We start from the raw sequence: 22,555 nt of genomic DNA, 5'->3' as shown, positions 1-22,555 counted from the left end.
CTCCTATCTGCACTCCCGCTCCCTGCATATTTCTGACATGTGGGTAATGTATTTGCTTACCTTGACTTCATTTGAATTTATTTACATTTCTTAATGGGCTCCATCTTATGCTCAAATTCAGGATAGAAATGAAACGATCAATGAGCTCCCTTTTCTTGTTGTCCTAGTTTACAAATCTTGTCTGTGGTTCTCCACTAATGTCTACCACAAATCCAACCTCAGTGGTCAGTATATACATTGGGATTCCTATAGTTCCATGCATTATAAGATTCGCAACCTTGTAAACAGGACATCATTGTGAAGAAGGCAAAAGGAGTTCTTAATGTCTAGCCACATATTTACTGCTCAACCCATAATCACTGAAATAGATGTACTAATTATGGGAGCTTGTTCTGCACAGATTGGTTGCCATGTTTCCTATATTAGAATAATGACTACAATTCAAACGCATTTCATTGACTGTGAGGCACTTTAGGGCGTCAAATCATCATGAGAAATACTAGAGCAACATAAACCTTTCTTTTGTATCACAACAGAGAAAGACAGATGGAACTCTGTAACACCCTCCCTGTTGGTTTAAAAAATTCTCCTGTCGTCAGTTGCATTCCTTTGTCAGATCACTGGAAGGTGAGCATCTCGAAGCATTAAGTAGAGGACTCCTCACCATCTCCCCCGCTGATCCTGTGGAGAAAGAAAGACAGTATTGAATGGATTGCCTCTTGCAATGCCTCAAGAGGGTCAATGCAGAAAGTAACTGAGTTACATAGAGTTCCCTGGGCTGTCAGGGAATTCACCGATGACATTGGGTACAGTGAGGGTTGAGTGAATATGTCGAAGGTACTTTGAGGTAAGCTGTGTTCTAACTTGGGAGGCATGTGCTAGCACTCAGCTAGAGGGTCAGAAACTTCACACAGCTCAGAAGTTGCTGTTATGTAACCTTTATCATTATGTACAATCTATTCATAAGAATTTAGAATAACCCAGAATTCAGTTCTGAGCTGGTATGAAGATGGAAGGAGCCATTCTAGAACATAATTGGCAAACAACCGCTCTTGGTGAGAGGGATTAACTTCAACAATATAGTTCCTACTAACTGTATTTTATTCATTATTGAATCAGGCATCACTAGTTGAGCCAGAATTTGTTATCTATTCTCATTGGTCTTGAGTTATGTGGTTTGCTCAGCCATTTCAGAGGCAGCTGCATTACTGTGGAGCTGGAGGCATTGTTGACCAGACTGGGTAAGGATGGCATGAGTGACTGAGATGGCTTTCCAACAATGATAGTCAACGATTGTTATCACGGTCACCATGACAAATGTCCAATCGCCGATTTAATTGAATTCAAATTCCACTGGTTACCGCAGTGGGATTTGAACCCATCTCCCTACATTAGCCTGAGCTACTTGTTTAATAATTGAAGTGAGTGGGGCTGGAAAAGTACAGTCGGTCAGGCAACATCCAAGGAGCAGGAGAGTAGATGTTTCGAGCATAAGCTGTTCATCAGGAAATATCATGCTCGAAACGTCGATTCTCCTGCTCCTCGGATGCTGCCTGACTGGTTGGAGCTTTTCCAGCGCCACACTGATCTCCAGCATCTGCAATCCTCACTTTCTTCTATTTGTTTAATAGTCCAGTAACATTACCACTCCATCACCAACTCTCCTAGTATTAGTCGTCACTGAAAGGTGTGGATGTGACCAAGCAGTGAATTAAAGTGTCACCTGTAGATTAGTACAGAGCACTCCGCTGTGTTAGGACCAGAACAGTAAAGGTTCACAGTGCAGCTTTCTGGGTTGAATATTGAACTGAGAGTCACTCTGACTTTATGCCTGGATGCAAACGGTCCCAGTCACAATTTGGAAAAAGATTGGGGGAATTGATTCCACTGTTCCAGCCTTTGTCTTTCCCTGAATCAATATCCCATTCTCTGGCCTTGATCATACTGCTGTTTTATGGGATCTTGCTGTCTACAAATCAGATGTCTTGTTTCATGCATTACAACAGTGTTATACTTAAAAACATATTTCTTTGCCAGTAACATTCTTTGGGATGAATGGAGGTTGTCCAGGATGATACATCAGTATGATGTTTTCTGCATTCCTCTTGAACAGTGTCGAACTGATTGCACTGGGGTCATAATGTGGGATCTGTAAGTGCCCTGTACATCCTTTACCCAAATCTGAAGCCACGAGGTGATTGGGAAGTAGCCAGTGTATAGTTTCAGACTCACCATTTGGCACTTCTCACTGGGCTGCTTAGTATAACTATGACTACAGAAGTGTAACGGTTCAGACAATGGCACATGTCCCATATCTGAACAAAATCCCAAATAATCTATTTGTGTAGCCTTGTCTCTGACTGAGAGGGTGTGGATGGATTTGCTTAAAGTACTTGAACAGTATTGGATAAATTCTTGTATATTTCAGTCTGGCTGGGTCACAATCCTGGAATTCCCTCCCTAAGGGCATTGTGGGACGACCTACACCAATGGACTGCAGAATTCAAGAAGGCAGCTCACCAGCACCCTCTAGAGGGCAACAAGGGATGAGCAATAAATGCTGTCCCATTCAGTGACATCCACATCCCATGAATGAATTTAAAATATATATACTTTTTAAACACAACCTCTATAACCCGCTGATGGTCTGTCATTTAATACTATTGTCATGGACTCATTGACTGGCAGATCTGTCTGTCCTGTTTGCATCTTTTTTGTGTCTATCTCTCTTTCTTTCTCAGATTCCTGTCTGGCTTTCCATTTTAAAGAAACGTCCTTTAGTTTGTGATCTTTCTATCACATTGTCTGTCTGAGCAGGATGCCTCATTTCTCTTTTGTTCCAAAGCAAAAGACTCTTGTTTGATTCTCCACTTCCCTCAGGTTGCCGAAGCTTTGATGTTAACAGCTGCAAAACAAAGGCAAAGTGGGAGGCATTCCCCTTTGTCCGCAAGTACTTACTCCCCCCAAAGGCCTTGTCATCAATTTGAAAATTTTGCTACTTGGCTCCTTGTCGATCCCAATGCCTCCTACCCCTCACAGGCGCCCACTAGTGGTCACCGTTGACCTAATCAATTTCCTTCATGATCTTAAACATCACAATCAGGACCCACCTGAAGAGTTGACACCCGAGGGAAGATGAGCCTGGTCTCGATATCGCAGCTCATCGTTCCTTCATGTCCTGAACCTTTCTTCAGCTCTTAAGACGTATGAAATGATTTCAGATTTGTGTCTGTGTTTCTATCAATATTTAATAAGATACCCCCTCCTCCCTTGGCATTGCCAGGGCTTTGTGGGGTCAATCTTTCACCCTCCAAGCATTGTGTGCAAGATTCCCATCCTGTTTCCTGACCGTCTACTTCAGGAAGTCAGCTTCACCAAACTTCCGGACACAACAAGGGGAGATCATAAAGTAGAATCATAGAATCCCTATACTGTGGAAGGAGGCCATTCAGCCCACTGACTCTACCCTGCTCCTCCGAAAAGCATCCCAAACCCACCCACCCTACTCTATCCCTACAAGCCTGCATTTCTCATGGCTAATCCACCTAGCCTGCACAGGCAGGGCCCCGATTCTTCGGAGAGTCACACAGTATCTGAGTATTGAAGGTTAATACCCTGGACACTGTTTCTGTTTGGTGTCTCATCTGAAGTATGAAACCTGGGAAATCCTGCCCTCTGAGGTGCAGCTGAGAAATCCCATTACTTCATCTTGAAGAAGACCAGAAGCATTCTTCCCTTTGGCATCCTGGCTAATGGTTATTCTGCCATCACCAGCCCTAAAGCAGACAATTTGGCTTGTTGCAGCATTGCAGTTTGTGGGATCTTGCTGTGCAAAAAAAACTGCCTGCCACGTTTTCTACGTCACCACAGTGACAACACTTCAAGAAATACAGTCAAGTATTTTGGGCTGCCCTGGGTCAGTGATTGGTGCTATATGAATGCAAGTTCTTTCTTGCTCCGTCTTCACTACATCGGAAGGCTCTCAGAAGCAAAGCCTCTCAATCTCCTAATCTTTGTGACTGTGGTTTTCGAATTAGATCAAGGTTTTATTATCACATGTACTCAGAGTACAGGGTACAAGTGTACAATGTCACCACACACAGCACCATCAATCATTTTGCCTCTTGGCTGAAAGAGACAGGGTAATGTCCACAATACGTACGGTGAGAGTTCCTGTTGACTTGAATCTCGCTGTCAGCCTGATACAGAAAACCAGACTCAGGGAAAACATGGCAACGCTGATGATCAGACTGACGATCTGAAGGACGAGGTGGTAGTACTCATAAAATAGAGGGTCCACACAGACAATGGGGAGAGTGTATTGGTATGGAAACTGGACGGCGTATCCCAGGTATTCTGTGCCTGAAATACCCGCCAAGCTGTAGTCGCAGAATGGACCAATCAGGATGGCAGCCAGAGCAATGATGAATTGGAGGGGTGAAGCGATCAGATTGACAATAGCGAAGATGAAGCCGACTTCTCTCTGTGAATGGGAATGCGAGTAAATCAGTTCATTGTAGATCCCTGACTCCATAACCTCCCCAGATCACCCTCACCACTCCCTTCAGCCCCACACTCACCTACCCCAATTGTTCATGCCTGCCCAGACTCTTCCCAATTCTGTACCTCTGCTCGCTCTTCCAATCCATGCCCCTTTCTCATTTGACCTAATCCCTCCCTCTCTCACTTTTCCTCATCTCCTCTTACCCCCAGAACCTCTGCCTTTTCCTTTTCCCACCCACGTACCACTAGACCATCCACGTGCCCTTTTGCCATTTCCCTTTGAGCTCTGTCATCTCGGCTTATCTCCTCAGCATCTTCCCTGACCGTTATCCCCAAACTTTCCTCTTCCCTCACTGTCCTAACCCCATTTCCCTCTTCGACCTCCGACATCTAGACAGTCTTAGCAAATCAATTCCGTGATTCTTAAGGATTGTAGGTCTCAATGTGTTCCCTGATGTAGTGGCTCCGTGGTTAACACTGCTGCCTCAGCACCGGGGACGCAGGTTTGATTCCAGCTTCAGGTGACTGTCTGTGTGGAGTTTGCATATTGTCTGTGTGTGTGTTTCCTCCCACACTCTAATGACATGAATTAGTTAGGGGAATGGGTCTGGGTGGGATACTTTTCAGAGGGTTGTTGTGGTCTTGTTGGGCTGAATGGCATGTTTCCACAGTGTAGGGATTCTATAATACAGTGTTTCACTTTTGTAGAATTTTAAAGCACAGAAGTCAGCCATTCCGTCCAGCACAGCTGTGCTGGCTTCTTGACTTCTCAGAAGGAAAGCCATTAATCTGAGGTGGGTTTTTTTTTGTATTTGCACAGAATACTTCCTGGCATTGTTGTGTGGGAACCCATTCCTCATAAGCAGCTTGGGGACAAATAAATTACAACAAATGTCTGAGGGTTATTACCAGATATTGTGAGATGTGGTCTCTCTCTGCAAGCAATATAAGAACTCCCACGATGAAAGCCTGCAGGGGGAGAAGACAAGGTCAATGTGGCAGAATTTCTTTCTAACACAGCATCAGTGAGCCAGAGGGATTTTTGTGACAATGGTTACATGGTTGTCATTAGACTAGTTTTACCAAATTCAGACTTTGCCACATATCATGGATAGGTTCTGAACCAGTATCCCTAGAGTATAAGCCTAGGATTCTGAACTGCCAGTATAATAATATTACCACTACCCCACCAAATCCCTGTAGACTGCAGGCGTATTGTTCACTGTAAGACGTCACTGTTGGTGTACAATGCATCTCTCGCCACTACAAATCCAACGTTCAATATCTCTCTCAAATCCTGGCCACCACACTGGTGACTCAACCAGTGCCCTACCTTTCCTGAGTTTCTGCAAGATATCCTCCCCACAGTGAAACTGAGATATCCAGCGTCTCATTGTACATTAATATGTCCCAGTGGAATTAAAGTGCTTTGTTTGTTCAAAGAAGGTTTTCAGGACTTTCCAAGAACACAGGAAATAGGCGTAGGCCATTCAGCCCCTCAAACCTGCACTGCCATTTGATAAAATCGCAGTCGATCAGCCCAGGTCTCAAAACCTCTTTCTTTCCAACTCCTCGCAACTCCGAATGTTTCAAAAATCAATCCATCTCCTCTTTAAATAAATTCAGTGATCGAACCTCCACAGCTCTCTGGGGAAGACAATTCCAGACACTCCCTACCTACTGGAAAAATAAATTCCTTTGTATCTCAGTTTTTAAATATGTGTCTCTTTATTTTGTAACTGTGTTCTCTAGTTCAAGATTTCCCACGAGTGGAAGCGCCTTCTCAATATCAACGCTGTCAATCTCCCTCAGAATCATGTCTGTTTCAATAAGATCACCCCTCATTCTGCTAAACTCAATCAAGTTCTAAGCTGCTTAGTCAACCTCAATATGTCCGGTCCTTCATCACAGGATTGTACACTTTGAATTTCATTTGAACTGCTTCCAATGTTAGCATATCCTTTTTTAAAAATCTTATTGGTGGGTGGCACATTAGCTCAGTGGTTAGCCTCACAGCACCAGGTAGGTCCAGCTTTGAGTGACTGTTTATACTGAGTTGACATGTCTCCCCATGTTATTGTAGATTTCCTCCCACAGTCCAAAGACGTGCAGGTTAGGTGGAATGGCCATGCTAAATTGCCTGTGGTGTCCATGGATGTGTATGCTGGGTAGATTAGCCAGGGGAAGTGCAGGGATAGGGTGGGTCTGGGTGGGATGCTCTTCAGAGTGTCAGTGTGGATTTAATGGGCTAATTTGCCTGCTTCCACACTGTCAGAATTCTATTCTAAATCTGTACACAGTTCTCCAACTACAGCCTCACCAACATTCTATACAGTCATAACAAGACTTCCTTATTTTTCAACTCCAACCTGTTAGTAATAAAGGTCAAAGTTCCATTTTCCTTCTTAATTACTTTATACACCTTTTTGCATTTCATGGACTAGAACTTCCAGATTCCTTGATGTTGCACTTTTTGGATTCTATCTCCATTTAATTCTTTTGACTCTTCTTTCCAAAACGTATTACTTCACAATTTCCCACATTAATCTCCATCTGCCAAGTTTTTGCCCACTCACTCAAGCTATCTATATCCCTTTGCAACTTCCTATGTCTTCATCACAACATGCCCTCCCACCTATTTTTGTACCATCTGCAAATTTGGATACATTATACTGTTCTCTCTCCTCAAATCATAAATATAGACAGTAAATGAGTGAAGTCTTTAGTAATGATCCTTGTGGCACTCAACTAGTTACATCAGTCCAATTTGAAAAAAAGACCTATTAATCCCAACTCTCTGTCTAATGTACTTTGTCACAGAGAGGGTGGTGCATGTAAGGAATGAGAGTTCGGGCAAAAGCCCTTCATCAGGATTCCTGATGAAGGGCCTCTGCCCGAAACGTCGATTTTCCTGCTCCTCGGATGCTGCCTGACCTGCTGTGATTTTCCAGCACCACTCGAATCGAGACTCTGATTTCCAGCAATTGCAGTCCTCACTTTTGCCATGTATGGAATGAGCTGCCAGAGGTAGTGGTGGAGGCTGGTACAATTACGGTATTTTATGGGTATATGAATAGGAAGGTGTTCGAGGGATAGGAGCCAAATGCTGGCAATTGGAACTAGGTCAGATTGGATGTCTGGTCTTTCTGTGCTATATGATTATGCAATTCCATGATTCTCTGTGTGTTTACCACTCCTCAATCCATGCTAATACATCACCCCTATACCCTGCATTCCCACCTTGTGTGATAGTCTTCTATGTGACACTTTATCAAATACCATCTGAAAATCCAAATACACTATATTCACTGGTTCTTCTTTATCAGCTCTGCTTGTTCTATTCTGAAAGAATTTGAGCACATTTGTTAAACATGATTTCCCTTTCACAAAACTATGACCCTATTTGAGTAGGTTAAGCTTTTCTAAGTGTTCTGCTATTTCTTCTTTAATAATGGAGTCGCAATTTCCTCATGCAGACAGTAGGCAAACTGGCCTATAGCCTGTTATCTCCCTCCTGTCTTGAACATGCGCACCACATTAGCAGTTGTCCAATCTGCTGGAACCTTCCAAAAATCCAGTGAATTCTGGAATATTTCAACCAATGCCTCCACCACCTCTACTGCCATTTCTTTTAATTGGACGCAAGCTCGCAGGTATTGACAATCCAGCTTCATTCAGTCCCATTCATTTGACAATGCTTTGCCCCTTGTGACAGAGATTGTTAGAGAGAGTTCTTCCATTAACATCTAGCTTATCTATTATCTTTATGATATTTATAGTATCCTCTGCTATAAAAACTGATGCAAAACATTAGTTTAAATTATCTGCTACTTCCTTCTTTCTCATTATCAATTCCCCTGACATGTCCTCTAACAGTCCCATAGGTCACTTTAGCAAATCGCTCTCTCTCTCTCTCATATATATAAAACACACCTCTAGAAGCTCATGGGTTCATCCTTTTATTTCTTGTGAGTTCACTTTCATAATCAATTTTTTTCCTTTTGATTAATTGTTACATCATCCTAAATCCTCTGACCCACTATTAGTTTTCCCTGCTTTGTATTTAATTTTTCATTGGATACTGTCCTTGCCTGTCTTCATTAACCAAGGGTGGTTCATCACTAAAGGCTGGCTTCTTATCGCTAAAGGATATGAATGAACTTGATACATTTTACAACAATAAAATGTGGCTACACAGTCTTTAGGCTTGTTTTTTTTTATTCCAACTTCTTATTGAATTCAGATTTCATATTTGCAATGTTGGGATTCAAACTCTTGTCCTCAGAAGATCAGCTGGAGGTTTTGAGTTGCTAGTCCAGGGACACTACCACAATGCCACCATCTTCTTGTGAGATGCCACTTGACTGAGCCACCATTCACAACATACAAGATTGTATGAATATTCATATTTCCAACTTTAGATGCCTTTCATATCCTAATAATATGATTGTTTTAGTAGTTATGTTACTGGACTTAGTCGAAAGAACACAATTTCAAAACTCACCCTGTTTTATTTAGAAGTAGCTTTTAAAGTCTCACAATGTAAAGCTGGGATCATTAAAAACAACAGTAAAGATACTCAAATCTCACAGAAACCCAACAGATTCACTAATGTCCTTTCAGGGAAGGAAACCTATTGTTTTTACCTGGACTCCACATGACTCCAGTCCCATACCAAGCTGGTTAACCCTGAACTATAGAGAAGCAGGAGAAACCAACGCAGCCCAAACTGTTCCACTTCTGAACTAGATCTCTAATGGATTCCCCTGCCTTTGCTCCATATCCTGGGATACCTTTCTACAGTAAACTCCACTTATCGGAGGCTAGAGAGCAATAATTGACCTGAGCATCCACAGCCTAGAAAGGGAGAAGGCTTGTGTTGGTATGTCAGGTAGTCCTTTAGGGAGTCCAAGTCCTAGGACTCCCTCCATAACAGAGTTGTGGCTGGGTGGTACCTACACAACAAGGACTATAATGGCTGGAGGAGATAGCTCACGACTACCTTTAAGGGCGGCACGGCGTCTCAGTGGTTAGCCCTGTTGCCTCACAGCACCAGGGACTCAGATTTGATTCCAGCCTCAGGCAACTGTTTGTGTGGAGTTTGCACATTCTCCCCTTGTCTGTGGGGGTTTCCTCCGGGTGCTCCGGTTTCCTCCCACAGTCCAAAGATGTGCAAGCCAGGTGAATCGGCCATGCTAAATTGCCCGTAGTGTTAGGTAGAGAAATGGGTCTGGGTGGGTTACTCTTCGGAGGGTCAGGGTGGACTGGTTGGGCCGAAGGGCCTGTTTCCCCACTGTAGGGAATCTAATCTTACCTTCACAAATAAGGAGCAGCATTAAATACTGGCCTGCCCATTTAAATCTCTATCCCGAGAATGAACTGAAAATATTTATTTCCCCTACCACAGCTCCATTCCAGATAGGACATGCTATCCTGCCACTCCATCCAGCAAACCAGGGCTTGAAGGTAAAAACTGGGAAGAAGGTGATGATTCCCAAGAAAATGGAGATGATCCCAAAGGAAAGCAGAGAACTTCCAATGTACAGGTGGAAGCGTTTCATCTTTCCCACTCCCTCCTCCTTCATGATGTGAATAAAAACTGTTCTGTTGTTGGAGCTCTGTGTTTATAACTAATTGCCATGGTAATAATAACCAGACAGACTGGTCCTCATAGTTCACTGCACAATAGTAATTATCACAATTGTACTTATACAACATTACTTAATGGGATGAAGTGTTCCTAAATAGCATTTAAAACGGAGAAGAGCTGTTCGGATGTGTGACCACAGAATCATACACTGCAGAAGAGGCCATTTGGCTTATCGAGTCTGTACTGCCGAAAATACACTAGTCCCACTTTCCTGCACTAAACCCATAGCCTCGGATGTTATGATACTTCAAATGTTCATCCAAGTAATTTTTAAAGGTTGTAAGGTTGCCCACCTCAAACACTCTCCCAGGCAATGCATTCCTGGCCCCATTCTAGGTGAATTTGTTTTCTCAAAGTCCCTCAAACGTTGGTTAGGAGGGGTTAAGTGGAAAGGTTGAGTGAGGGAATTCCAGAGTTTGGGAGCCAGGCTGTTGAAGGCCAGAATAACCTACTGCAATTAACAATTTTCCAAAGAGTGTTTGAACAATCTCAATGGGAACAACTGCTTTACATCAGAATACATTGCACTGTGGACACTGTAGTGGGCAGCAGAGGGTGCTGTTTTAAGGATATAGACATAACCAGTACACTTCACAAACATTTTCCCATTCCCTCTGCTCTCATTCCCAGGGCAACAGTGTGACAGGTTCTTTTTTAACCAAATCCTTTTTACCAGCAGACTATTTTACGACACAAGGGAACATAATTCTTTTGTGATCTACGTGACTGACGATTAAAGCAGATTATATACTCCAGGAGCTGTGTCTTGGGTCAGTTTGGTCCCAGCCTGACTCGAGGCATGTCACCCTCTCCTTTTTCAGTCAAAAAGTAATAAATTCAAGACCAGCTTCCGGGGATTTCAGGCATATTCCTGCCTGAAGCTCATAGTGGACCGAGGAAACACTGCACTATCAGAATTCTGTACTTAGGGAGTGCCACACTGTCAAAGGGCCTGTACTAAGTAAGTGCTTCTCTTTCAGAGGATCAGTCTAACAGAGGGCTGCACTGTTAGAGGGTCAGTGTTGAGGGACTGCTGCACTGTCAGTGGATCAGTACTGAATGAGTGCTGCACTGTCAGAAAGTCAGTAGTGAGGGAGTGCTGCACTGTCAGAGGGTCAGTACTGAGGGAGAGCTGCACTATCGGAGGGTCAGTACTGAGGGAGTGCTGCAATGTTGAAGGGTTGGTACTGAGGGAGTGCTGCACTATCGGAGGGTCAGTACTGAGGGAGTGCTGCAATGTTGAAGGGTTGGTACTGAGGGAGGGCTGCACTATCGGAGGGTCAGTACTGAGGGAGTGCTGCAATGTTGAAGGGTTGGTACTGAGGGAGGGCTGCACTATCGGAGGGTCAGTACTGAGGGAGTGCTGCACTGTTGGAGGGTCGGTACTGAGGGAGTGCTGCACTGTCAGAGGGTCAGTACTGAGGGAGTGCTGCACTGACAGAGGGTTAGTACTGAGGGAGTGCTGCACTCTCTGAGGGTCTATACTGAGGGAGTGCTGTACTGTCAGAGGGTCAGTACTGAGGGAGTGCTGCACTGACAGAGGGTTAGTACTGAGGGAGTGCTGCACTCTCTGAGGGTCTGTACTGAGGGAGTGCTGTACTGTCGGATAGTCTGTACTGAGGGAGTGCTGCACTGTCAGAGGGTCAGTAGTGAGGGGGTGCTGCACTATCGGAAGGTCAGTAGTGAGGGAGTGCTGCACTGTCAGAGAGTCAGTAGTGAGGGAGTGCTGCACTGTCAGAGGGTCAGTAGTGAGGGAGTGCTGCACTATCGGAGGGTCAGTAGTGAGGGAGTGCTGCACTATCGGAGGGTCAGTAGTGAGGGAGTGCTGCATTGTCAGAGGATCAGTAGTGAGGGAGTGCTGCACTGACAGAGGGTCAGTACAGAGGGAGTGCCGCATTGACAGATGGTCAGTAGTGAGGAAGTGCTGTACTATCGGAGGGTCAGTACTGAGGGATTGCCGCATTGTCAGAGGATAAGTACTGAGGGAGTGCTGCGCTGTCAGAGGATCAGTACTGAGGGAGTGCTGCACTGACAGAGGGTCAGTACAGAGGGAGTGCCGCATTGACAGAGGGTCAGTGCTGAGGGAATGCCGCATTGTCAGAGGATAAGTACTGAGGGAGTGCTGCACTGTCAGAGGATCAGTACTGAGGGAGTGCTGCACTGTTGAAGTTGGATATTCTAAGATCCCATGAAGAAGAGCAGCCTATTTCCCCCCAGTATCCAAGAAAATAGTTATCCTTGAAAAACATTCTACCGATTGCCACATTATTTTCTATCTTTTAGAATAAATCACTAGTTAGAAATCATCAGGTTAGAGTTTTGTCTTAAGTCCCATTATTTTCTCCATTACCATTTAAATAATTCAGCTCTGCTTGTTTTTTCCCTCCCTTATACTGCTGCAATATTTTCCACTATATTCTGAAAAATTGTACAAAGTCCTATTTGACCAGATTTCCATGAGGGCTTGACTTCTATCAAGGGGTCACATTTCCCCTTTGAAATAACGTTTGCCTCTTCTGGTGAGTGGGGTACGAGAGAGAGAGTTGTCCTTGACACTGACTCAGTAATTATACTCCAGCTCAAACTGATTCTAATGGGCCACGTGCTGTCACTGTGCAAACAGTTGCAGTCCTTTCCAGCTGTGATAGAAGACAATTTGCCGCAACTCAGATCCTTGCATTGGACAGCGCAGCCCAACCCACAGAAAGATTTAAGGATATGTTACAATGACATAAGCTCTTTCAGGCTTTTATCCTGGAAAGGTCCCAGCTGTCCCCAACTCATCCCCATGTTCCCTTCTCACTTAAAGAACAAGTAGTTTATTGATGATAAGTTCCTATTACTCTCTGTGAATTCTTTCTACCCTCTGTACCCAACCCCTTCAGCTTTGAGACTATTTGATTAAAACACTGCAAAACCATTCAACTCTTTGTAAGATGTAACATTCCAACCCGTTCACTCCCTCCACCATGGCTACCACATCTGATCAACTGTGTTCCTGGAGATTTCATCCAGACTTCAAAAGCCCAATGCAGTCAAGCATCTTTCTCTAACCCTATACTGAACACCAATCCTAACCCAAACACTCAACCATTCCCTAACTCCAATTCTAACCATGTGAAACAATATTGCTGAAGCCTAACTCTGACCCTTAAGCAAGGCAGGTGAAAGTGAGGACTGCAGATGCTGGAGATTAGAGTTGGAAATGTGGTGCTGGAAAAGCGCAGCAGGTCAGGCAGCATCCGAGGAGCAGGAGAATCAATGTTTTGGGCAAAAGCCCTTCATCGGGAATGAGGAAGAGCTTTTGCCCGAAATGCCGATTCTCCTACTCCTCAGATGCTGCCTGACCTACTGTGCTTTTCCAACAACACACTCTCAACCCTAACCAAAGCAAATAACTGCCCCTAACACCTGACTCTGTCAAAAGCCTTCCTATCACCACAACAGTAACCAGTGAAACCTTAACCAGTCAAATAACCTTCCCAAATTCAAACCCAATCAAACAATTTAACTCTATCTTTGGCCCAATGCCACATTTTAGCCATAGCTACATGTCTATATAGAATAGTTACAGTGCAGAAGGAGGCCTTTTGGCCTTCTGGAAAACCTATACATCTGGTCTCTCCCCTATTCTTAAGTCTCTGTCCCTAGTTATAGACCATTCTCCAAAAAGAAATGGCTCTTCCCTACATACTCATACCTCTGTAATAACAAAGTAACCCCAATCTATCTAATCATCCCTCATGGCTTAATATGCCTATCTCAGACGACATTCTCATAAATCTTCTCCATCCCCTGCTGGACTTTCCACTTTCGTAGAGTCTGAGAGATGAATCTTCACATTCTGCAGACTCCAAGTTGGGAACACCTCTCGCCCACCATCACTGAATCCCCACTATCAACATCCTTGGGGGTTACCATTGACCAGGAACTCAACTATACTTGCCACATAAATGCAATGGCAATAGCAGTAGGTCAGAGACTAGGAATACCACAGCAAGAAACTCACTTCCTAACTCCCCAAAGTCTGTCCACCATCTAAAAGACACAAGTCAGGAGTGTGATGGAATACTCCCCACTTGCCTGGATGAGAGCAGTTCAAACAACACTGAAGATGCTTGACACCATCTAGGACAAAGCATTTGGCACCACATCCATAAGCATCCACTCCCTCCAACACCAATGCTCAGTAGCAACAATGTATACTGTCTACAAGATACGCTGCAGCAATTCCCAAAGTCACATAGACAGTACCTTTCAAACCCACTTCCATCCAGAAGGACAAGGGCAGTTGATACATGGGAACACCGCAATGTACAAGTTCCCCTCCGAGTCAGTCACTGAACTGATTTGGAATTTTTTTTTGCTGTTCATTTACTGTTACTGGATCAAAATCCTCGAATTCCCTCCCTAAGGGCATTATGGGTCAACCCACAGCACATGGCCTGCACTGCCTCAAACAGGCAGCTCACCATCATCTTCCCAAGAGCAACTAGGGATGGACAATAAATGTTGGTCAGCCAGTGACATTCCACATACTGCCTGACTAGCGAAGCATAATCAAAAACAGATAGCTATAAGGGTAGTGGATGCTTTGGGGGTAACCTTCAAAACTTCTCTCAACTCTCGAATATTCTAGCTGGTTGGAAGGTGGCTTATATAACCTCACTATTTAATAGAGGAGGCAGACAGTAATGGGGAACTGTTAACCTGACATAAGGAAGGTGTTAGTTTGTGTAATAAAGGCTGTAACAATAGGAACTTGGAAAACATGAGTAAGATTGGGCAGAGTTAACATGGGTTTGTGAAAGGAAAATCATTCACTTATCCTATCGGCGTTTTTGAGACTGTAACTGACAGAATAGTTAAGTTACAATGGATTGGGGGAATAGTGGATGTGGTATATTTAGATTTTCAGAAAGCATTTGAGAGATTCCCACACTACAGGTTGGCAAACAAACTTAGATCACATGGGATTGGATGGTATATGCGAGCAGGGATCGAAAACAGGTTAACAGACAGAAAAAAGAATAGAAATAAATGGTTAATTTTCAGGTTGGCAGGCTGTGACCAGTTGGTTCAATGATCAATGCCTAGGCCTGAGCTAATCATAATCTATACCAATGTTTGGATGTGAGGTTCAAATGCGCGATTTATAAATTTATAGACGAAACAAAGCAAGGTAGATGGGAGCATTGTGAGGAGAACGTAAAGATTGTTCAAAAGGATTTGGAAAAACTAAACTAAAAAATGGTTGGTGGAATGCAAAAGGCTGAGAAATGTGACGTTACCCACTTTGAGCGGTAAAAAGGGAATACAGAATATTTCTTAAATGGTGATGCAGGAAGCATGTTTCCCCTGAGGAGCCAGAGGTCAGAGCTCAGAACAAAGGGAAAGCCACATAAGATTGAGATGAGGAGAAATTCCTTCGCTTGAAGGGTGGTGATTTTTTTGGAATTTTCTGCACCAGAAGGTGGCAGAAGCTCAGTCATGGAGTCGATTGATAGGTCTTGAAATATTAAAGATATCCTGGGATACAGGGATAATAGGAGAAATTGGTATTGAAGGACATCAGCCATTTTCTCATAGAATGATGGAGAAGGCTTGAAGGGCCGAATGGCCTTTCCTGTTCCTACTGCATACATTTTTATATGTTTCTGAATAATGTGGTGCGGTGTGGTGGTGGTGATAGGATATTTAAAATATCAAGCAATCACGATAATTATGCTCCGTATATAACAGATGCTCTCCATACCCAGGTTGGCACAGGAAAATCCCAGCATGCAGCAGATTAAACCTGGATGGTTTCTGATATTTTATATATAAATGAAACAAGTGAGTTGTTGGAGCAATATCTGGACTCATTGTTGGCTGTTTGACAATACAGACTTCTCTCGGTCATGGGCCTGTACTTGAGGGAACAGGCTGATTCACGACTCACAGATCTTTGGGCAGAGAGGACAGGATATGGCCTGAGATTAATTCCGGAGTGCGGGAGCTGCTTCCTTTCCTTTCCCGCTCTGCCTCGATAATCAAATGTTGTGACTCAATGATGATGCAGCTTGATGGAGAGTTGATGGTGAACTCCTCCCAGCTATTAATGTCAGTGCTACCATCCTGTGAGGACCACTTCGCAGTGTCTTTGTCACATTCTCTTTGTCCTCCCTTGGCTCACTGGCCATTTGAGAATCCTGTTTTCTCAGCTCACAAATGGTAGGAATCATTGAAGGGTTAAAAGGAGTTTCTGAAGGGATTTTAATAAAAGGAATGTGGGCCAAAGTGATAATCCCATCCACAGGATGAAGAGAAACCTATTGGGCTTCAGAAGCTGCATTTGATCTGCTCCTGACTTCGATCTCCAGAAGTCTTGTTCCTGCTGTGAAACTGACTTTCACTTTTTGACTTTAACTCATTGAGGAAGACATATGCTTGTAGATTTAGTGCTGAACTCAAGAACAACTCCAAGGATTTGTTTTTGAAATGTCACATTCAAATCCACCATTTTGAGACAAAGCCAAGTAGTATTCCTTCAGTAAGGTAACCATTGAATTTAATTGAATTCCTACAGTGCAGAAGCAGACCATTTGGCCCATTGAGTCCATACCAATCTTCCAAAGAGCATCCCACCAGACCCGCTATCCTACCCTATCATCCTGCATTTCGCATGGCTAATCCACCCAACCTGGACATCCCTGGAAACAATGGGCAATTTTGACAAGCAGGAGGATCGAAGAACACAGCACGCCAGGCAGCGTCAGGAGGTGGAGAACTCGCCATTTTAGGCGTAACCCTTCTTCAGCATTATGGGCAATTTAGCATGACTAATCCATCTAACCTGCACGTCTTTGGATTGTGGGAGGAAACCTGAATACCCAGAGGAAACCCACACAGACACGGGGAGAATGTGCAAACTTCACATGGGAGCAGAGACGTTTCTCATCAAAAGGAAGGAGGAAGCTTATTTAAGGTTGAAGAAGGTAGCTGGGAAAGAACTCAAAAATGGACTGAGGAGAGCTAGGAGGGGACACAACAAAGCCTTGGCGGGAAGGATCAGGAAAAACCCAAAGGTGTTCCACACGTATGTGAGAAATAAGAGAATGATCAGAGATAGTGGCCGATCATGGATAGTAGACGGAACTTATGCTTGGAGTCTGAAGAGGTAGAGGAGGCCCTAAATGAGTTTTTTGCTTCAGTATTCCCTCTGGAGAGAGGGACTTTGTTGAGAGTGAGGACACTGTGGACCAGGTTAATAAGCTTAAACAGATTGATATTGAGGAAGTGGATGTGCTTGAAATTCAGGAAAGCATCAAGATAGATAAGTCCCCAGGGTCAGATATATCCAAGGTTACTTCCGGAAGTGAGGAATGAGATTGCTGTGCCTCTGGCAATGATCTTTGCATCCTCACTCTCCATGGGAATAGTACTGGCTGATTGGAGGGAGGTGAGTGTTATTCCTCTGTGCAAGAAAGGGAATAAGGAAATCCCTGGGAATTACAGACCAGTCAGTCTTATGTCTGTGTTAAGTAAGGTACTGGAAAGGATTCTGAGTGAGGATTTATGACTATTTGGAAAATCATAGTTTGATTAAAGATAGTCAGCATGGCTTTGTGAGGGGCAGGTCATACCTCACAAGCTTTATTGAGTTCTTTGAGGATGTGACGAGACAAGTTGATGAAGGTCGAGGATTGGATGTGGTGTATATGGGTTTCAGTAAGGTTTTTGATAAGGTTCCCTATAGTAGGATCATTCAGAAAGTTTAAAAATGCGTTGCTGGAAAAGTGCAGCAGGTCAGGCAGCATCAAAGGAGAAGGAGAATCGACGAGAAGGGCTTATACCCAAAACGTCGATTCTCCTTCTCCTTTGATGCTGCCTGACCTGCTGCACTTTTCCAGCAACGCATTTTTAAGCTCTTATCCTCAGCATCTGCAGTCCTCACTTTCTCTTCATTCAGAAAGTGAGCAGGTATGAGATACGGGGAAATTTGGCTGTCTGGGTATAGAACTGACTGGCCAAAAGAAGACAGCGAGTGATAGTGGATGGAAAGTATTCCGCCTGGAGGTCAGTGACCAGTGGTGTCCTTGGGCCTCTGCTTTGCATAGGTTTTATAAATGACTTGGATGAAGAAGTGGAAGGTGGGTTAGTCAGTTTGCCGATGACACAAAGGTCAGTGGTATGTAGATAGTGTCGAGGGCTGTTGCAGACTACAACAGAACATTGACAGGATGCAGAGCTGGGCTGAGGAGTGGCAGATGGAGCTCAACGTGGATAAATGTGAAGTAATTCATTTTAGAAGGTAGAATTTGAATGCTGAAGATAGAGTTAAAGACAGGATTTTTGGCAGTGTGGAGGAACAGTGGGATGTTGGTGTCCTTGTACATAAATCCCTCAAAGTTGCCACCCAAGTTGATAGGGTTGTTAAGAAGGCATATGGTGTTTTGGCTTTCATTAACAGGGGGACTGAGTTTAAGAGCTGCAGGGTTTTGCTGCAACTCCTTAACACCTGGTTAGACCACACTTGGAATATTGTGTCCAGTTCTGGTCGCCTCATTATAGGAAGGATGTAAAGAGGGTGCAGAGGATATTTACCAGGATGCTGCTTGGATTGGAGGGCATCTCTTATGAAGAGAGGTTGAGTGAGCTCAGGCTTTTCACACTGGAGAGAAGAAGGAAGAGAGGTGATAGAGGTGTACAAGGTAATGAGATTAATGGATTCATACAGTTCTTGAGCAAAGTACAATGTAGCCCTGCATTGTAACTTACATTGTACTTTGCTCAAAAACTACATGAATCCATGTAAGAGTCTGTTAACTCATTTTTTTAGATTAGAATCAGTCTAAACATTATGGCACAGATAACAGCACATGGAGAGCTAACACCTTCAACATATCATCTGGCTAACACCAATTGTTAAAGTTAACCTGAGAATGTAACTTTAAAAAAAGGTTTTGTGATTTACATATGAAAGAAGTGAAGCTATCATGGTCATTCTAACAGATGAGAGACTCAACAAACAATCAAGGTATTGTTCAATGTATAATTTCAGTTACATCACACTTTAAACTTTTGTTATAAATTCTGTGCCTTACAATTGTGTCCTCCACCAACACCTGATGAAGGAGCAGTGCTGCGAAAGCTAGTGCTTCCAATTAAAACTGTTAGACTATAACCTGTGTTGTGTGATTTTTAACTTTGTACATCGCAGTCCAATACCGGCATCTCCAAATCAAGGTAATGAGAGGCATTGGTAGAGTGGATAGCCAGAGACTTCCCCAGCAGAAATGGCTGTCACGAGGGGTCACAATTTCACAGTGATTGGAAAATGGTAGAGGAGAGATGTCAGAGGTAAATTGTTTACGCAGAGAGTAGTGGGTGTGTGGAATGCACTGCTAGCAGTGGGAGTAGAGTCAGAGACATTAGGGACATTTAAGCAACTGCTGGACAAGCACATGGGCGGCAGTAAATTGAGGGGTTGTGTAGGTTTGGTGGACCTTAGATTAAGCTAAATGCTTGGCACAATATCATGGGCCAAAGGGTCTGTACTGTGCTGTACTGTACTGTTCTATGTTCCACAAAGGCAGTTGCCTGAGGCTGGCATTGAACCTGGGTCCCTGGCTCTGTGAGGCAGCAATGCTAACACTGATCCACCCTATTTGTATATCACCCTTTACACTGTGGGAGAGGTGTGGTACAGCAGTCAATGTCACAAATGTAAATATAATCTCGAACCACAAGTTAAAGTTCTGGAGCATGGATTCAAATCCCAACATGGTACTAAATGGATTTTAAATACAATTAATAAAGTATTGCAATATAAACATAACCTCAGTAGGAGTGACAATGAAGCTGACATCAATTGTTATAAAAATCACTAATGTGCATTGTTCTGGATGCCATATTATAAGGAGCATGTTGACATACTGGAGAGGGGGCAGAAGCGATTTATAGGAATGGTTCCAAAGATAAGAAACTAGAGTCCTGAGGATAGTTTGGAGGGATTGAGACTGTTCTCCTTAGAAAGAAGAAGCCTAAGAACAGATTTGATAAACATTTTCAAAATCACAAGTGGGCTGGATAGAGTAGATGGAAGGAGCTGCTCCCACTTGGATAATGAACAATGGGCATAGATTTTAAGTGATTTGCAAATGGAGCAAATGGGATGTAAGAAGAAATCCTTTCCACATCCTGGTGAGTAGTTAGGATAGTAACTGTACTGCTTGGAGATATAGCAGATGCAGACTCCATTGAGGCATTTAAGAGGGCATTTGATGACAATTTGGACAGAAATGTGCAAGGGTATGGGGGAGAAAGCAAGAAATTGGAAGAAGAGCTGGTGCAGACACAATGGTCTGAATGGCCTCCTCCTGTGCCATAACACTTCTGTGATTCTGAAAACTCTCTCAAAGCACATCAAGCTGGATGCATTAATGACAATAATCATCATCAAGTCATTTAAGGAAATATTAGGACAGGTGACCAAAAATTTGGTCAAAGAGGTAGGATTTAAGGAGAGGCTATCAAAGGAAGGTGGCATGGTAAAGAGGCAGTGAGTTTTACAGAGTGAATTGGAGACCCTCTTGAAAACTCTGATTTTAATTACTCCACCATTGGTACCTGTGCCTCCCTTAAGCTCTGGAATTCTTTCCCTTAACTTCTCCACCACTCACAGAATTCCTACAGTGTGGAAACAGACTCTTCAGCCCAATACATCCACACCGACCCTCTGAAGAGTATCCAACCAAATTCATTCCCCATTACTCTCTATTTACCCCTGACTAATGCACCCAACCTACACATCCCTGAATACTATGGGCAATTTAAACATGGCCAATTCACCTAATCGGCACATCTTTGGATTGTTGGAGGAAACTGGAACAAACTGACAGCAAGAACCTCCACACAGATAGTTACCCAAGGCTGGAATCGAACCCGGGTCCCTGGCACTGTGAGGCAGCAGTGCTAACCATTGAGCCACCGTGCCACCCCACTTCTTCTTGAAGAAACAACTTTAAACTGATCTCTTTAACCAAGCTTTCGGTCACCTGATTGAAAATCTCTTCATGTGACATTCCTGAAGAAGGGCTTATGCCCGAAACGTCGATTCTCCTGTTCCTTGGATGCTGCCTGACCTGCTGCGCTTTTCCAGCAACACATTTTCAGCTCTGATCTCCAGCATCTGCAGTCCTCACTTTCTCCTTGTTAAAAGGAGCACCTTGTTTACGATACCAAAGTTGATCTGTAAAAACAGATGGTTGTTGTGGTGTGTTTGTTAAGTGTGGGGAAAACCGTGAACACTGGTATTGACCGAAATTATAGCGAGCAATTTGTCAAACTGCAGTGACTGCACTTTGAAAGAATGTCATTGGCTGTAAAGGACTTGAGACATCCTGTGATTAGGAAATTAATGCAGCTATATTAATGCAGGTCTTTGTTCCTTTGAAGTATGGGCAGTGCTGAACTTTGCAATGCCTTTTGCTTTATTGTGTTTTCATAAGTTGCATTTTGGAACTGGTTCAAGGAGTGAATCTATGTGTCAGCTCAGACAGGTGAAGGTCTGTGTACTCAGATTTGATAGGATCTGCTGTAGTCAGCCAAGTTGTGCCTGGCACCAGATTGCACTGTTTGATTTAAAACCTCATACAAATTGCTGTTAAAGGGCATGATCCAAGTATAATTTTTTGGAAGATTAGGTGGACCCATATAAATATACTTTGAACTTTTAGTCAAGAGACACTTTGCTCAGGGAAAAGGCACTGGGAACAATAACAACACAGTCTGGACTTTCAGAGAGAGGTCACATGGCCAGCTTGTGAGCGTGATGATTCTGTTGTATGTTTGAACACAGAGAGAATTTGACCACCCTAAAGAGCAAAAGCTCATTGCTCACACTCTCTTTACTGAATTGAGAAGGAACGTCTTCATCCAGAGGGTTCTAAATCCATGGAATTCCCTGCCTAGTGAGGTAGTTCAGTAAATGTTTTTGAAGCTAAGGTTGATTTTTTTTAACAATAAAGGAATTAAGGGTTACAGTGAGAGGACGGGTAAGTGGAGTTGAGTCCATGAAAAGATCAGCCATGATCTTACTGAGTGGCAGAGTAGGCTCGAGGAACCATATGGCCTACTCCTGCACCTAATTCTTATGTTTTTATGTCCAACTCTTCTCAGTGAAACATGGGAGCTGAAAACCTGCCAGAAATCATTGTTACCACTTATGGATGATTCCTAGACAGAATTGTTTGGAATCTACCCCACTGTGTAGGGACTTCATTCTGGTAGAACGATCCCAGCATTGTGTGCATTTGTGTGTGTGCGTGTGTGCATGTATGTGAGACAGTATGTGTGTGTGAGAGAGAGAGAGAGTATATGTGTGTGTGTCTGTGTGTTTGTATGTAAGTGTGAGAGAGA

At 43.5% G+C, this 22,555-nt stretch overlaps 1 protein-coding gene across 1 annotated transcript; it reads right to left on the bottom strand.

Annotated features, from left to right (window-relative positions):
- Positions 1 to 323: 323 nt before the first annotated feature.
- On the bottom strand, positions 324 to 10,097 carry LOC122556337 (transmembrane protein 212-like). Its single transcript, XM_043702969.1, has 4 exons — positions 9,906 to 10,097; positions 5,413 to 5,472; positions 4,163 to 4,483; positions 324 to 681 (listed from the first exon to the last, which is right to left on the bottom strand). Exons 1-4 carry the CDS (start codon positions 10,086 to 10,088, stop codon positions 661 to 663), a joined length of 585 nt encoding a protein of 194 aa, XP_043558904.1. The 5' UTR covers positions 10,089 to 10,097; the 3' UTR covers positions 324 to 660.
- Positions 10,098 to 22,555: the final 12,458 nt, after the last annotated feature.

Source organism: Chiloscyllium plagiosum, chromosome 13 (genome assembly GCF_004010195.1).
Source record: "Chiloscyllium plagiosum isolate BGI_BamShark_2017 chromosome 13, ASM401019v2, whole genome shotgun sequence".
Taxonomy (NCBI): Eukaryota; Metazoa; Chordata; class Chondrichthyes; order Orectolobiformes; family Hemiscylliidae; genus Chiloscyllium; species Chiloscyllium plagiosum.
The sequence above is the reverse complement of the archived record's forward strand: the minus strand, read 5'-3'. Positions and strand labels throughout refer to the sequence as shown.